Source organism: Typopeltis vanoorti, chromosome 17 (genome assembly GCF_054136105.1).
Source record: "Typopeltis vanoorti isolate ZY-2024b chromosome 17, IOZ_Tvanoo_1.0, whole genome shotgun sequence".
Lineage (NCBI taxonomy): Eukaryota > Metazoa > Arthropoda > Arachnida > Uropygi > Thelyphonidae > Typopeltis > Typopeltis vanoorti.
Window position 1 is genome coordinate 4,932,376 of NC_143565.1, and position 18,327 is coordinate 4,950,702.

Sequence of the window (18,327 nt, forward strand, 5' to 3'; positions counted from 1 at the left end):
AAACCACTGGAGTAGACGACCTCCAATTCCGATATGGGTTAGTTTCGTTAACAAGGTTTTGTGTGTTAGCGTCAAATGTTTTTGTTAGGTCAATGAATACTACTAATGTTATTCTGTTTTTATCCAATGCAGCGTTTATTAGATCTGTGAAATCTTCCAGGAGTGTTGCTGTTCCTTTATTTTTTTGAAAGCCATATTGTGTTTTGGGTATGATTTGAAATTTTTCAACATATGTGGAGAGTTTCTGATGCATGATGCGCTTCTTTTTCCCTGTTTCAAAGATTTTATTTAACAGTTTTTGTATAACTGGAAGTAGGTCGGTTGAGTGTTTCTTGATGTCTTTTGGTCTGATTCCATCTATCCCCGGTCCTTTGTTAGGGTTAATTTGTTGAATTACCAGTAATAGTTCTTCTTTTGTTACTGTGGGGAACCACATCGACTGGGTTGCTTGTGGACCTAGTGGAGAATGTTCGTTTGTGTGAGGAAAGGTTGTTTCTTGTAGCTTTTGGACAGAGTTCACGAAGCTGATTAAAGTTGTTTGCCAACTGTTTGAGGGATTTGGGGTCACAGGCAAAGCTGTGTTTTATTGTTTCTGAGGCAGTGGTTCTGTGTATATTGTCCAGCATTTCATTAATCAGGTGCCAGGTTTCCTTTATGTCATTCTGAGCTGTTGTTAATTTGTTGCTGTAATAGTTTCTTTTTGCCGTTCTAATCTGTGTTGTTAGGTGATTCCGTTTTCTTTTGTATTCAGCTTTTAAAGCAATATTGTTCGGTGACTTAAGTTGTTTCCATAGGATCTTTTCTTTGTATGTCTGTTAGACATATTTTAATTATTTATTAAATATTGCACAATTCTCTTGTCAATTATGTTTGTCAGTCTTGTGTGGGTATTCAGTTCTTCTAGGATACTTTTCTTTGTTCGTTTTTCTGCCCAAGACACTCTTAACATTCTTTTCAAGCACCAGAGATCAAATGCCTCAATTCTTCTATCATCCTTTGTCATTGTCCAAGATTTAGAAGCATAGAGAAAGATCGAGAAAACTAAGGTTTCACAAGCTTAATTTTGGTCTTTTTGGAGATATGCATATCTTTCCAGATCATAGTTAAATCCATCATTAACTAAGATCTTAGTTAATGATCTTAACTAAACCTTGGAGTGATAATAACAAAAAAAAAAAATGGTTGTAATAGCTAAGAAAGCAAATTACATCCATCTTTTTTCGTTGTTATCACTCCAAGGTAGTTGAAATTGTCGACAGTTTCAATTCCTTGTATATCTATCTCTTCTGCATTGTTTAAAATCATTAGTTTGGTTTTATCTTTATTTATTCATAAACCATGGCTTAAGCTTTCCCATTCTAATTGATTTTGGATGGATTTTAATTCCTGCTCATTTGCAGCTGTTATCACTGTCATCTGCATATTGTAGGTTAGTGATTGTTTGGCCACCTATTTTAATGCCTCCGTTCCACTTTTCTAGAGATCTTTTCATTATAATTTCACTGTAAAGGTTGAATAGTAATGGTGAAAGTATGCATCCTTGTCTTAATCCTTTTTCAAATTGGAATACAGAGGACATTGAGTTTTCAATTCTTATTGTTGCTTGATTTCCTTATCATTTATATACAAATTAACTGAGTAGGGCAGTGATTTTGATTTGGGGAGTTCGTGATGTGTGGAGTGGAAATGTAGTGCCTATAGTGAATGGGATTTCACTGTGGAGAAGAATTAGGAAATAGTATTCCTATCTTCCCCAGAGACATCATCCTTAAGAAAGCACCTTTATAAAATGCTGCAAAGAAATGCAAGTAATACCTACTTGCTTTCACATTGATCCCTTGCAAGCAAGATTGGTTGGACACCCTGTAGTGTATTTGTACTGTGGCTGGGCAAAAGGTTTCTTCTTTTCTGCTTGAGGAGAACAAACTTGTTCACATTTGATTTGAAGCCCTGTATATTATATATTATATTGGGAAATGCATCAGAGAGGAGCCTATTCCAGCAGTAGAATGGCTGAACAAAGAAGAAGAAAAATTTATTCTATGAATTTGGTGTTGAACTGTGAGAGAAGAGTTGTTAATGGACTGCTACACACACATTTCAATGGATATACAGAATGGAATTATTGCTAGTTCATATGAACAGTAACTTTGGAAGTAATTATAGCAGATGCATGCAGCAGAAACTAAATGCCAGTGTGAGTAGAGTGAGCTGGTGCAGGATGGTTCATTAATCAACCTGATTTTTCTGTATGGAATGGAGTATTTTTAGGGATATCTTAGGAACACTACCCCAAATGTGAGAACAGTATTCGATGGTTTGCCAGATTTGCAGTTTGTCCAAAGTTAATAGCTGCTCAGAGTAATTTAATACCTTGAAAAAAAAAACCCTAATTTTTTGGATGCCAAGGAAGCAATAATTGTAACATGTTTATGCCTAAGAGCAATGTTAGTGTAATTCCAAGAAGAAAATTTTTATCTTGTCTGTTTGGTAAGGCTGGAAGAAAAAGTTCTCTTTAGTGGGAAGTAAAACAGCATTATGTTTTGCTAGCATTAAAACCGATGAGGTGACCCAAACCACAGTGAAGAATGGTTTGGAGTTCAGAATTTAAAGTAGTAGAGGTTTATATAAATGATGTGATAGTTTGCTTCATCAAAAAAATTGTATTGGGTAATGTATAAGAGGAAGAGAGTGGTGAGAAAATAGAGCACTGAAGAACCACAGTGTTGCTGCAAAGTTAAAAGGTGAGGTATTGAACGCCTAGTCTAAAGCTAGCAAAAGTTTAGGGTTAGGCAATATGATGGGAGTTTACGTAATAGATCAAACCTGGTCAAAAGCTTTGGAGATTATTTAGAGCAATCGCTTATGATTCTTCTAACTTTTCTGTACCACCTCTCCAAAGATAGGTGGCATAAGTAAGCAGATCCTCTATTGATCAACAGTGGTAAAATCCAAACTAGCCAAAATCCAAAAGCTGCGTGTTGAACTTAAGTCGTACCACAGTCGGGACTATTATCAAGGATAAAGTTCACATCCTTGAATACGTGAAAGTACAGTTTCATTTGTCATTTTGGGGATTGTTCTCATTTTTATGTTTGTTTTTTTATTACAGTTTCATTTTTGTCATTTTTCTCTACTATACAGTAATTATGTTCTCCCTTTCATTTTCCTATGGCCTAGTTCTGTTTCTTGATATATACGTATGACTTTAGGGTGTTTTAGGTTGGGTAAGTAACTTAGGCTATGGTAATTCCAACTTGCATCGGAAATCGCCTTATCGTCGAAAATCGTCGGTCCATAGGAATGGATCTCCGATGTAACTCGAGGACCCTTGTATATGAATGAATGTTTCTCTGATGTTGTCTTAAATAGAATATAGCTTTGATTTTGTTAATTTATTTTATTTCATTTATTTATTGTAATTTTATTTTAATTTCACTAGAGGTCAGACCAGTAGAATAAACGTTGATCAAATCATTGTCTTTTTTAGCATACTATGTGAAATGTAATTTAGCTTGTCTCTGTATATATCGTATACTCCAGATGACGACCTTTATATGAAGGTCTAAACATTGAGAAATTAAAATAATTATTTATAACATGGTTGTAAAGTCCATAATTTGTGTAAAATGAAAAAAAAAAAAAAAGTAAAATGAAAATTAAGACAAGCCTATGAATTTTGTCATAAAAGAAAAATACTAAATATTTGTATTTCAAGAACTCGTCAGATAGTTATCATTGATTCAACTTGGTCACTGATAATTATGTGATGATGTTTGATATGATTGATCAAGTGAATCATTTTAAATATCTAGGAGTCAACATTGACAATTATATTGATATGTATCAAGATATAGGGGAGAGAATTGAGAGTGTGAATTGAACTATTAACTGATTAATACCACACCTATGAATTGTGGTATTAGTATAATATCATAATTTGCAGGTTAACATAGGTATTAACTTGATAATAATTACCTTTTTAATAATGGTGTTGTTTGAATGTTGGTTGGAAGAGAGTAGGTTCAAAAAATATATGGGGAAAAAATAGAAAATAATATCTCCTTTAGGAAAGGACAGGTGTGTCCTTTCTTAAAAGGCAGTTCAAGCTAAAAACAAAATAGCATATTGTTGGCAGCTTGAGATAAAAACTATTACTTCATTCTCAGTCCCACACTGCAGTTCGTGATATCTACAAAACAGCTGTCATCGATTCAAATCTGACTTTTAATGAGCCAAATATAGAAAATTCGCATCTTGCACAAACTGCTGTTTGTATCAGTTGAGTATTCTGCCAAAAAAAAAAAAAAAAAAAGAAGAAAAAAAAAATCATTTAACATCTGCCTCTGCACTTTTTTTGTCTCATCACCTACCATGATGGTATGGTGATGCTACAGCGGTACCATCTACTTGAAAACAAAGCTGACCTAACATCATTCTTTTGCTCTACTTCTGCATCGATAATCAAAATAAAACAGATCCAATGCACTAGAAACAATCCACTCTATGCATGCGTCGTTTGGTCTTTCATCAGGAAAACATCCATGTAAAAGTATCTTGAATGAGTTACATACCAAAAATAAAAGCTTTCGGTTTTCCTTCAGGTTTACTGAAGGAAGCATATGGAGAGAAGACCATGCCTTCTTTCTTCTGCAGTTAATTCGATTAACCACTCTACCTTGCCACTGCATGTTTAGATGTTAATCAAAAACACGGATGCAAAATGTACTATTGAAATGTTCGCATTTTGCCATGTAAATAATGTGGACATGAAGTATAAGATAAATGATATATTTCTGTAGCCATGTCCATTTGTATGGTTAAATCTTTCATTAAGGAATTAAAGGCCTGAGACTAGCTAAATGCATATGCAAAGAGAGAGAGAGAGAGAGACAGACTGACAGACATATATGTGTATTGTTCAGATGGAATGAGCAATACAGAGTTTTGCTCATTCTATCTGAACAAATTTTTTTTTTCTCTGATGGGTCAGAAAGCAAATTATTCCTGACAAGAAATTATTTTTTTATCCTTTGCTCAAATGTGAGCAAACAGAAGTTAGTAGTGAAGTATCTTCATGACTAGGCTACTATATAGAGGCAGTTGACCTCACATTAAATTGCCTCAGCTTCCATAATAATGCATAGCACACTTTTTGAAGTAATTCACTACAAGTAGATTTATATCAACTTTAATAATTTACCAGGTTTGACTCATAGACTTTTTTTTAATTAATCAAAACTGAATGTTTCTCCAACATGCTTCACTGTCTATATGGCTGACAGAATTTTCAGAAAGATATTTAACACAAACAGAAAACTCAAATATTTCCACAACAGCTGTTATTTCTATAAATTGAAAAATACTGGATTGATATTTAATCGCATGTATCATTAGGCACATCACATGTAGCTTATACATTGTTATGTAAACTCTGTATGTGATGCTGGCATAGGAGAGGTTGTGAATGTTACATATACTAATTAAAGACTTCCAAATGTTATGAAATACAAGTCCTCGGTTTCTGTGTAGTGTGTCATGTGTCAGTGAATTTATCTATTTTATTATTTATTAAAGTTTGCACAGCACACTTTTCAGACTTGTATGATACCATGCATTATGGGAAGATTCATTACCCAGACTACTTTCAACCTTTATTGAGTGCTCATCAGTGGGACCTAGATTTATGCTTTCATTTGAACATAAGTAGATGGTTCATATGGAAGAGCCATGGCTTTTCTCCTACAAACTGATGTTTTTTATCCCATATCTAGGCAGACTGGCCAGATATGGGATAAAGCCTAGTTTAATGCCAAAATATATATTTAGGCATTAAACTAGCCACCTTATTAAAAAAATTGTTTCCACTAGCCAAGGATACTTCACAAGTCACCTTAAGCACCATGGATTATTATTATGTCCATGAATCTAGCCCCCATTTGTGAAACTCAAGAAAGGTTAAAACTAGTCTGTATAATGACAACTCCTATAATGTATCACATTATACTACATTTGAAAAGTAGTTTGCTATGCATTATGGGATACTGGGGAAGTTTAACGTTGAGTCATCTTTTTCTATATACAAGTGATTTAGTTGTGAAAATACTCCACACAAACGTTTGTTTGTTTTTAATTTATATATATATATATATATATCATCATCATCATCAAATTCCTGCCTTGTACCCTCAAGGGGTGTACAGGATATGATAGTACTACATGAAAAAAATTACATCATTATTAATTTCCTATCTACAATTTTCCTCCAAATTAGTCTGTTACTTGTCAAGACTCAAATATATATATATATTTATTTATCTCACACTTGCTTGCACTTATATGCAGGATAAAAACCAGAATAATTTCTTGACAGCTATAATATACCAAATAATTTGTTTTATCCATAGCTGGTAAAACAGATCATTTAGATAGTTAAAATGTGAAATGGCTTGTCCTAATGCAGGATAATTTGTATACATAGCATAAGTTGCTCTTTCCACTGTTAATAGTGGCCTCTGAAACAGTTGGATGTATGAGTATCGGTTTTTATTTTTTGTACACTCAACAACCTTGTCACTCATGTAGAAAAGTTTTGATTATGAAACTTATCTTATGCTTTTCTCGCTGTTGCATATGAAATTGGTTTTAATCTGCAGTCAGATTCATTGAACAGAAAAAGAATTTCATTAAGTTAAGTTTTCTGTAGTTAATAACTCTAACAGTTTAATTATGCTTCAATAACTTAAATAGTAATAACATCCAAAAAAAATCTGTGCCATCATACTGGTACATTTGGTATGTAAAACTTTATTAACATTCATTAATCTAATTTTATTTATTTGAATATTTAACTTTTACCTAAGGTGATATTCTTAAAGCCAATGATGAATTGACATCTGTAATCAATCAGTACAAAACAACAATGGAAACGGATGATACAGACAGCCATAGTACTTTGGAAAGAGCTAAAGGTTGGTGTGTGTGTATATATATATATATATATATAGATATGTATATATTTTTTTTTTTTTTAATCATCCTGTTACACTGATTTCTAATACACATATTTTTAAGAATATATCAAAATAATAATAACTTTGGAGTGGCTCTTCATAAATTCTGACATTTACCATTCAATTGTTTAAATTCTGTGCACACTTTCTGTGCTATATCTTGAGTAAAATCAATACAATAGCCTACACAATATTTGGCCACAAATTTGTCATCAGGTTACTTCTTTTTAGAAATTACTAGTTTGTGATATGAACTGGAAGATGTGTAACTAGATGTCATATAAATTAATTTAACAGAAATATATCTTTAAAGGCAATACATATGTTTAAGAAAATAAATATACAGTTATAACAACAATTGAAAATACACACTGCCGACATTAAGAGGTATCAGTGGAAAAGAAATGACCTGCCAGAGAAATTACTGAAGTCTGTGTTGATATAATTGGTATTATTGAGACTAGAAAGATGAAAACAGCTGAAATCTTAGTAAGTATTGCAAGATTTACTTGGGCACTAGTCATCAGATGAAACAGGGTAGCAATGGTATTTAACAGTAAACATCCATCAACTTCATGAAGGAAAGCCAGTTGTAAGTAGAGTGATATGTGAAATTTGATTACACTTATTTGTCCACTTATCCCAGAAGTTCTACTGGAGAAATGAATTTAGTCATATATTATTGAGTGATAATTAAGCAAAAATAGGATTTTGTTTCTAACCTAAACCGCTGAATAAGCAGATAACTCCTAGACATAGAAATATTTTGGGAAAGTTTGGAGAAAAGAGAAAATCTAACAATAATGGTGAATGGACTGAGGAAATCTTATTTATTGGTCTGAAGGTTGTCTGAAATTCAAATTTTTAGGACTTTTGAGCTTCATTCTGAGATACCTTTTATATAAGGAATGGAGATTATTTTGGTATCTGATGATCATCTATTAATAGAAGAATAATTGTCCTGGATACATTGTAATTTGGATGGAAAATATCTGTTCAGACTCATGTTGTATTTTTTATAGCTTGTAATTCTTGTTGAGTGTATCCTTGGAGGAATAGGTGACATGTGCCTTGTGGGCATGAACCTTAACTATGCCAATTTTTTGTGAAAAATGTATCTTCTGGTGAATCTAGGTTTCTTATAAACTGAAAAGCTGAAAGTGCCATCTACAAATTGAAAGAAACTTAACATGCCCTTCTGCCTGCATCAGCTAACTGATTATGGTTCTAATGGCACAAATTTTATATAGTGCAAAGTTGCCATCACTAAATATCCTGAGAGATGAATTATAAGACTTACGCTCTCTCTCTAAAGAATAACAGCAATATTACAATTTCTAAAGTAGACAAGGGAAATTACACTGTTGTTATGGATGCATTGGAATATAAATGTAAGATTAACATTCTGCTCCAAGATGGGTCTACTTATAAACCTATTACCAGAGTTTTCCCACCAAGTCTCAAGTGAACAGATTAAATCGGTTGCCAGCCAGTACAAATATTCTGTGAATGATGACCATCAACAAGGTAAAAAGTTTTTATGCTAAAACACCCATACTATATGGTATGCCAAAAATACATAAAATGAGCATCCCCCTGTGACCAGTGGTTGACTGTATTGGCAGCCTTACATATAAATTACGAACATTTTTATCTAACCTACTCTCCAGTAGAACAGGAAATATTCCTTCCTACATAAAAAATATTGCAGATTTTATCACTAAAGTGAAAGACTTACTTCTACCTTCAATGTTCTATTAGATATAATAATTCAACTATCTCTAAGGATTTTCCATCTGACATTCAATTATTGGATTTTACTATACATAGGAATTTACGCAGGCAGGTAGAATGGTGCATCACGGACTCTCTGTTGTCACGACTTCGTCAAATTACTTCATGGAATGCTTGGAGGAATGTCTTCTCTTCACTACTATCACCCCTTATTGATTTTGGTATATTGACAGTGTGTTTGTTGTTAGGCCACATACATGCACGTGTACACACACACACACACACACACACACACACACACACACAGTGAGTTAAAATATCTAGGAGTAACAATTGATGAAAAATTTACCACAATATCAATAATTATTGATATTGTGTGACTTATATAGTCTAAATATATGCATATATAAAAATACAAATATAAACATGGATGTAAAGATCAGAATACGTGGATATAAATGTAAAAATAGAAATGTGAATATGAATATTGATACAAATATATAAATGTTAATCAGTACTTGGAAGCTACATGTAATATATGTATTGTATGCAATGGAACATGTAGAAATAAATTACCTCCTGGTAGGGTTACTATTAGGAGTAAGACGCAAAGTGCATGCACACACAAACAAGGGAGAATTAAACAGTGTCCTTGACAAAATCAACAACCTTTTCCCAAGAATTAAATTTATACTAGAAAAGGAAAATAATGGAGTCCTTCCTTTCTTAGATGATCTGGTAAAGAGGGAAATAGATGGTACTCTCAGCTTTTCACTATAAGAAACCTATGTTTACTAGAAGATATATTTTTCAGAACTATGCACCACTTTTCACAAAACATTGGCATACTTAAAAGGCTCTTAACCACATGGCATGTGTCATCTGTTCCTCTAAAGACATACTCAGACAAGAATTCCAAGCTGTAAAAAAACAGCTCGAGTCTGATTTGATATATTTCATCCAAATTACAATACATCATCGTATACCAGGAAAATTTCCATTCCTTACTTAAAAACTAGTCATACTGTAGATATTCAATCATCAGAACATACGGAATACATCTGTTTCCTCCAAGCTAAGAAATCTAGCCTTGCATAGATTTGGTATTAGCCGTGGAATCCTATGGAACAACACAAAGATTCTTCACACAAGTTCTTTCCTTCCACAATTGTTCTTAGCTGTTTCTCAGGTATACTTGCATAAATCTTACCAGGAACACTCACTAGGGAAATACCTCTGTAATTCTAATTCGGTTTTATTTCCCTTTTTACCGATGGGTACTATGAGAGCTCTTCTCCAATCATCTGGAATTCTAACCTCTGACCAGGCCTTCTAAATTATGATGCAGAAACTAAAACTTTTATACATTCATAAATTAAAGATCATCATCATCATCATCATCAAATTCCTGCCATGTACCCTCAAGGAGTGTACAGGATATGATAGTACTACATGAAAAAATTGCATCATTACTAACTTCCTATCTACAATTTTCCTCCAAATCAGTCTGTTACTTGTCAAGACTCCAACATTGTCAGATCTTATATTTCTACGTTTAAGGCACTTTGTACCATATCAATCCACCTATATCTTGGTCTTCCTCTGGGTCATTTTCCTGCCAACCTGGCAGAGAACACTTGTTTTGCTAATCTTTCCTCTCCCATTCTATTTAAATGACCATACCACCTGAGATTACCTCTGCTAACGCATTCCTGGTTGCTGACAATGTCAAGTTCTTTCCTAATATCCTCATTTTTAATATGATATTGCCATTGATGCCATCTGTTCACGCCTCGAATCTTTCTCAGGACTCTCATATCTGCGGTCTCTAGTCTTTGGTCAAGTGTTTTACTTCTGACCCAGCTCTCAGATCCATAAGTTAAAACTGGTTTGAACACTGTCTTGTATACAGCTAATTTAATGTTCCGACTAATTTCTCTCTTACTCCATTTGAATTTATTCAATTGACTTCCCACCATACCAGCTTTGCTGATTCTGTTGGCTATTTCTATATTTAATTTACCATCTTCAGTAAAAATCGTGCCTAAGTAGCTGAAATGTTTTACTTGTTCCACAGGTTCTCTATTCACAACACAATTGACATTTTCAATGATTCTGCCTATTTTCATTGTCTTTGTCTTTATATTGCTGACCTTCATACCATATCTATTACAACAGCTATTCAATTTAGTCAGAGAATCTTGCAGACTTGTAGCGGATTTATTTAGAAGTATAACATCATCCGCAAAAAGCAAAGAGCTGACATTAACATCTCCAATTTTGATATCAGGTTTAATACCACTTTCTTTCATAATGTGATCCATACAGATAATGAATAACAGAGGGGATAATGTACATCCTTGTCTCACACCAGATTTAACATTAAACCATCTTCCTGTACTTCCTTCAATTCTAACTGCTGACTTACAACTCAAATAAAGACTAAGTATTGCTTGATATAATGTCCCATTGACACCATATAACTGCAGCGTATTGAATAGCTTCTCTCTTGGCACCTTGTCATATGCCTTTTCCAAATCGACAAAACTTAAATACAGATCTTTGTTATATTCCCATGCTTTCTCGGCTATTTGTCGTAAAGTGAAGATCTGATCCTGACAGCCTCTATTTGGCCTGAATCCAGCTTGTTCTTCACCAAGCCTTTCTTCCACAATTCTTCTCAACTGTTTCTCAAGTATACTTGCATAGATCTTGCCAGGAACACTCAGTAGGGAAATATCTCTGTAATTTTCACATTCAGTTTTATTTCCCTTTTTATATATGGGTACTATGAGAGCACTACTCCAATCATCGGGAATTCGTCCCTCTGTCCAGGCTTTCTGAACTATGCAGTGCAGCCACTGTAAGACTCTTATACCACCATACTTCATTATTTCTGGTCGAATATCATCTACTCCTGCTGCTTTTCCACATTTCAAGCCTTTGATGGCTTTTTCTACTTCAAGTGTGGATATGTATTCCTGACTGCATGCCTGGTCAATGTTTTTTACCACTGTGCTGTCATCACTGCTTGTTTTATTTAGCAGTTTTTCAAAGTAATTACTCCATACTTCAAGGATATCCTTTTCTCCCGTTTTCATGTCACCTTTATCATCTCTAACTCCTTTTACAGCACTCTTTCCTCCATTCCTAAGCTTCTTCAACAACCTCCAGAATATTTTGCCACCTGCTTGATATTTATTTTCTATATTCTTGCCAAAATCCTCCCATGACTTTTGTTTAGCTAGTTTTACACACTGTTTAGCTTTCTAACATTTGTCTCTGTATTCTGTAAGAGTAAAAGCTGACTTATTTGCCAGGAACTTTTGATATGCTTTCTTCTTTTCCTTCACCTCCTCTTTAACTTCCTGTGTCCACCAGGGAGTTCTGATTTTTTTATCCTTGCACACAACCTCACCATATGCCTCTCTGGCAGAATCAATGTTTTCTTCAGAGTTTGCCACTGAATATCCAATGCTTGATTCCTGTTCTCAAACTCTTTCATTTTCTTTTCAATAATCTTTCTGTATTTTAGTCTACAGTTCACATCTGAGAGCTGCTCAACTTTTATTCGCTTTAAAACTTTCTTACATGTTATTCTTTTCAATATGAAATTCAATTTTATCCTGCTCAAGACTAAATAGTGATCACTTCCAATTTCAAATCCTCTGTACACTCTGGTGTCCTGCACCAGGGAGAAAACATCACTATCAACAATCACATAGTTAATGAGACTTTTCTTATTTCTAGCCTCTTCTCTCCATGTGAATTTGTGCATATTTTTATGTTGGAACATGGTGTTAGTAATAACCAGTCTATGTCCTGTGCAGAAATCCAACAGATATTTGCCATTATTATTAGCTTTGCTCTTTTTACCAAATTTTCCCAAAATATTTTTGTATGTCTCACAATCATTTCCTACTCTGCTATTTAGATCCCCAACAAGGACCAACTTTTCCTTTTTCATTGTGTCAGTTGCTTTTTCTAAAGCATCAAAAAATTCCTCCACTTCTATCTTAGTAGAACCTTCTGTGGGACCATAGGCACAAATAAGTCTCATTGTCCAGTTCCCCATTCTCATATTTGCCCAAATTACTCTACTTTAGACTGACTGCCATTCAAGAAGATTAGCCTCGTATTTTGTGTTGAATACTATGGCTACTCCTTCTTTTCCTTGATTGTCATTGCCTGAATATAACATTTTGAATTTATTGCTCAGAAAGATCTCGCCAGTGTTGGTCTTTTTTGTTTCAGTCACCCCTATTATGTCGATCTGGTACTTATCTAATTCCTCAGCTAGCTCCATTTCTTTGCCATTCAGGCATCTTACGTTGATAGTACCGATCTTTAACTCTGGTGATGTTGAGTTTGGGTTTGTTTTCAGATTTGTTCCAGTAGCTGACTTTTCGCTGTTCGCCCTGGTTCCCTGGCAAAAACAACGGGGGCCTTGTTTAACCGGGCGACGCCCCAGCCGGCATGAAATTTTGTCATGTTGTACCATCATTTTTTATTTTGGTTTAACCAATAAGAATACAATTTGGTCGGCTAAATCCCAAATTGCCAGCCCATCCTCGTTCGTTCAGTATCAAAGTAAATACCCAACAGGGTGCACCACGAGAAGGTGAGGATTGGACATTAGGTCAGAAGCCCTGGTCGGGTCTCTGCATTCCTTTAAAGGCTATGTGGAGGTCTCCTCTCAGTTATACAGCTTTGACCCTTAAGCACCCCTAAATTAAAGATGCCAAGAAATTATATTCTTGGTTTAATTCTTTATCCAAGTGTAAGCAAACAAAGTTTGTGCCTGAAGTATTTTCAGGAGAGGTCAACTCATATATAGAAGCTAATGACTTCACATCACCTTAGTATCCAATGCAAAGCACATATCCTTACGGACATGTATAATGCTATGCATTATGGGAAGTTATCCAAGCATAGCATTATATATGGCCGTAAGGAGGATATGTGCTTTGCATTATGGGATACTAAGGCAAGCAATGCGAAGTCAGCTTCTATGTTCAAGTTGCCCTGTCCTGAAAATACTTCAGGCACAAACTTTGTTTGCTTTCACTTAGATAAAGGATTAAACCAAGACTATAATTTCTTGGCATCTTTAATTTATAATATAACCAAGTGGAAAAATTTCTAACGACTGTCTTTTATACCTTCATATTTGATCTGCTTAGCTAATTTTCTCACAAAATCTGATTTAGGCTTATCATACTAGTTACTCTTCTTGCTTGTGCTTTATACTGCTTATTGGCATGTGGCATGCTGATCACTTTCTTTATAATTCCTTCCACAGTGCTTTTTTTCTTTGCAGCTCCTGCTTTAAATTGTTATTCATTCATTTAGTCCTTGCTCGGTTTATCCTCCTGACCCTAGGTATGCACTCTGATACTGCCTCACTCGAACAGTATTTGACCACTTCCCATGCACTAATGACTTTCATTCCATGTATGGCATGGCACTGCTCCAAGTTGCGTCCTAAGTTTGTCTTAATCATCTTTGTAGTTATGCATAAACCTTTTTTGACTGAAATTCCCACATGTTGAGCAAACTCCCAGTACATGTCACTTTTCCTGATCAAAATTAGAGTTGCTACTGTGGTTATAGATAGATCTTCTGATACTATTACCAGATCCAACACTCTGAAACCCCTGGTCCCTTCCATCAATTGCTGTTTCAGGTAATTATCCCTTAGTAACTTTATAAATTTCATTTCCACTTTGCCATGTGTTCTTTCTTCCCTCCAGTCTATATCTCCCATAGTTGAAGTGTTCCATGATAATTGATCAGCCTGCACTAATTTGCTGATGCATGTCATTCACATCTTCTTCTGAACCGCTAGCCTGCATTAATCAGTTGTACAGGAGGGAAAAAATGAATGGCACGCCCTCTATGCGAATCATTTTTTCCCCTTCCTCTTTGACCTGTTAGAAAGTTGACTGACTGCTAAAGCTTTCAAGTGAAATTTGATTTTAATTGTAGTGATTCACATACTTAGTGCTCATTTAATGTACATATATTTAGTTCACATCTAAACAGCCATCTAAGCAGTCATCTAAACAGCCATACAAATGAAATATATCAATTAATTCTGTCTGCATCCTTGTACAAAATGAGATGTAAACATATCAATTTGTGGGTATTGTGGTTAAGTGGCATTAATTTCGGTAAATTATAATAATAAGTTACATCAATTCTGTATTTTCATTTTTATAATTTCATACTCTTCTATTTCTATTCTTTCTTATATTTCCCATTATCGTTTGCATATTGTCACTTTTTCATATTGTCATATTCTGTGTTTTATATGTATGGTTCCATTTCTTGTCCTTTTCTGGAAATGGGGTGGGGAGGTCACTCTTTTTTAGCGTAATAAATTTGGTATAGTGAACTTTGCGTGTAACAAACTATTTCTAGTTTCTTAGAAAATATTATGTTTGCTAGAGTGAGTGTCTACCGTAATAAGTTTTGCAGCTGTGTGCTGCATAATCCTGAAAGCCTTGTATGTTTTAATTCCAGATCACTGAAGTAGAACTCTTATACTAATTTGAATGATCAAATTAGTATAAGAGAAGTAATAACTAAGAGGTCATCATCAGATTCCTGCCATGTACCCTCAAGGAGTGTACAGGATATGATAGTACTACATGAAAAAATTACATCATTACTAACTTCCTATCTCCAATTTTCCTCCAAATCAGTCTGTTACTTGTCAAGACTCCAACATTATCAGATCTTATATTTCTATTGTCTAAGGCACTTTGTACTGTATCAATCCACCCATATCTTGGTCTTCCTTTGGGTCATTTTGCTGCCAACCTCGCAGAGAACACTTGTTTTGCTAATAATAAGTGACTATACCAGCTGAGATTAGCTCTGCTAATGCATTCCTGGATGCTGACAATGTCAAGTTCTTTCCTAATATCCTCGTTTTAAATATGATATTGCCATTGATGCCATCTGTTCATGCCTCTAATCTTTCTCAGGACTCTCATATCTGCGGTCTCTAGGCTTTGGTCAAGTGTTTTACTTCTGACCCATCTCTCAGATCCATAAGTTAAAACTGGTTTGAACACTGTCTTGTATACAGCTAATTTAGTGTTCTGACTAATTTCTCTCTTATTCCATATGAATTTATTCAATTGACTTCCCACCGTACCAGCTTTGCTGATTCTGTTGTCTATTTCTATATTTAATTTACCATCTTCAGTAAAAATCGTACCTAAGTAGCTGAAATGTTTTACTTGTTCCACAGGTTCTCCATTCACAACACAGTTGACATTTTCAATGATTCTGCCTATTTTCATTGTCTTTGTCTTTTTATTGCTGACCTTCTTACCATAAATATTACAACAGTTATTCAATTTAGTCAGAGAATCTTGCAGACTTGTAGCGGATTTATTTAGAAGTATAACATCATCTGCATAAAGCAAAGAGCTGACATTAACATCTCCAATTTTGATATCATGTTTAATACCACTTTCCTTCATAATGTGATCCATATAGATAATGAATAACATAGGGGATAATGTACATTCATGTCTCACACCAGATTTAACATTAAACCATCTTCCTGTACTTCCTTTAATTCTAACTGCTGACTTACAACTCAAAAAAAGACTAAATATTGCTTGATATAATGCCCCATTGACACATATAACTGTAGCATATTGAATAGCTTCTCTCTTGGCACCTTGTCATATTCCTTTTCCAAATTGACAAAACTTAAATACATATCTTTGTTATATTCCAATGCTTTCTCGACTATTTGTCGTAAAGTGAAGATCTAATCCTGACAGCCTCTATTTGGCCTGAATCCAGCTTTTCTTCCACAATTCTTCTCAACCGTTTCTCAAGTATACTTGCATAGATCTTTCCAGGAACACTCAGTAGGGAAATACCTCTGTAATTTTCACATTCAGTTTTATTTCCCTTTTTATATATGGGTACTATGAGAGCACTACTCCAATCATCGGGAATTCGTCCCTCTGTCCAGGCTTTCTGAACTATGCAGTGCAGCCACTGTAAGACTTTTATACCACCATACTTCATCATTTCTGGTATGCTGAAGTATGATGGTATATAATATCCTCTACTCCTGCTGCCTTTTCACATTTCAAGCCTCTGATGGCTTTTTCTACTTCAAGTTATGGATGTTTATTCCTGATTGCATGCCTGGTCATTGTTTTTTACCACTGTGCTGTCATCTCTGCTTGTTTCATTTAGCAGTTTTTCAAAGTAATTAATCCATACTTCAAGGATATCTTTTTCTCCCATTTTCATGCCGCATTTATGATCTCTAACTCCTTTTACAGCACTCTTTCCTTCATTTCTAAGCTTCTTTAACAACCTCCAGAATACTTTGCCACCTTCTTGATATTTATTTTCTATATTCTTGCCAAAGTCCTCCCATGACTTTTGTTTCGCAAGTTTTACACACTGTTTAGCATTCTTGCATTTGTCTCTGTATTCTCTAAGAGCACAAGCTGACTTATTTGCCAGGAACTTTTGATAGGCTTTCTTCTTTTCCTTCACTGCCTCTTTAACTTCCTGTGTCCACCATGGAGTTCTAATTTTTCTATCCTTACAGACAATCTCACCACCTGTCTCTCCAGCTGAATCAATCAGTGTTTTCTTCGGGGATTGCCACTGAATCTCCAAGGTTAGATTCTTGTTCTCAAACTCTTTCATTTTTTCTTCAATAATCTTTGTGTATGTTAGTCTACAGTTCACATCTGTCAGCTGCTCAACTTTTATTCGCTTTAAAACTTTGTTACATGTTATTCTTTTCGATATGAAATTCAATTTTATCCTGCTCAAGACTAAATAGCGATTGCTTCCAATTTCAAATCCTCGGTACACTCTGGTGTCCTGCACCAGGGAGAAAAACATCACTATCAACAATCACATAGTCAATGAGACTTTTCTTATTCCTTGCCTCTTCTCTCCATGTGAATTTATGCACATTTGTATGTTGGAACATTATGTTAGTAATAACCAGTCCATGTCCTGAGCAGAAATCCAACAGGTATTTGCCATTATTATTAGCTTTGCTCTTTTCTCCAAATTTTCCCAAAATAGTTTTGTATGTCTCGCAATCATTTTCTACTCTGCTATTCAGATCCTCAACAAGGACCAACTTTTCCTTTTTCATTGTGTCAGTTGCTTTTTCTAAAGCATCAAAACATTCCTCCACTTCTACCTTAGTTAGAACCTTCTGTGGGACCATAGGCACTAATAAGTCTTATTGTCCAGTTCCCCATTCTCATATTTGCCCACATCACTGTACTTGAGACTGCCTGCCATTCAAGAAGATTAGCCTCATATTTTGTGTTGAATACTATGGCTACTCCTTCTTTTCCTTGATTGTCATTGCCCAATATATTTTTGTATGTGTGACAATCATTTCCTACTCTGCTATTCAGATCCCCAACAAGGACCAACTTTTCCTTTTTCATTGTGTCAGTTGCTTTTTCTAAAGCATCAAAACATTCGTCCACTTCTACCTTAGTAGAACCTTCTGTGGGACCATAGGCACCAATAAGTCTTATTGTCCAGTTCCCCATTCTCATAT

General features: G+C 34.7%; 1 protein-coding gene across 3 annotated transcripts in view; it reads left to right on the forward strand.

Annotated features, from left to right (window-relative positions):
• The window catches only part of LOC150097108 (ADP-ribosylation factor-binding protein GGA1-like), a 372,294-nt gene that overhangs the window by 196,892 nt on the left and 157,075 nt on the right, over positions 1-18,327 (forward strand). For all 3 annotated transcript variants that reach the window (XM_090407056.1, XM_090407058.1, XM_090407057.1), the window contains exon 9: positions 6,864-6,971. In XM_090407056.1, coding sequence (XP_090263182.1) covers positions 6,864-6,971 — 108 coding nt within the window. The remainder of the gene's footprint in view (positions 1-6,863; positions 6,972-18,327) is intronic.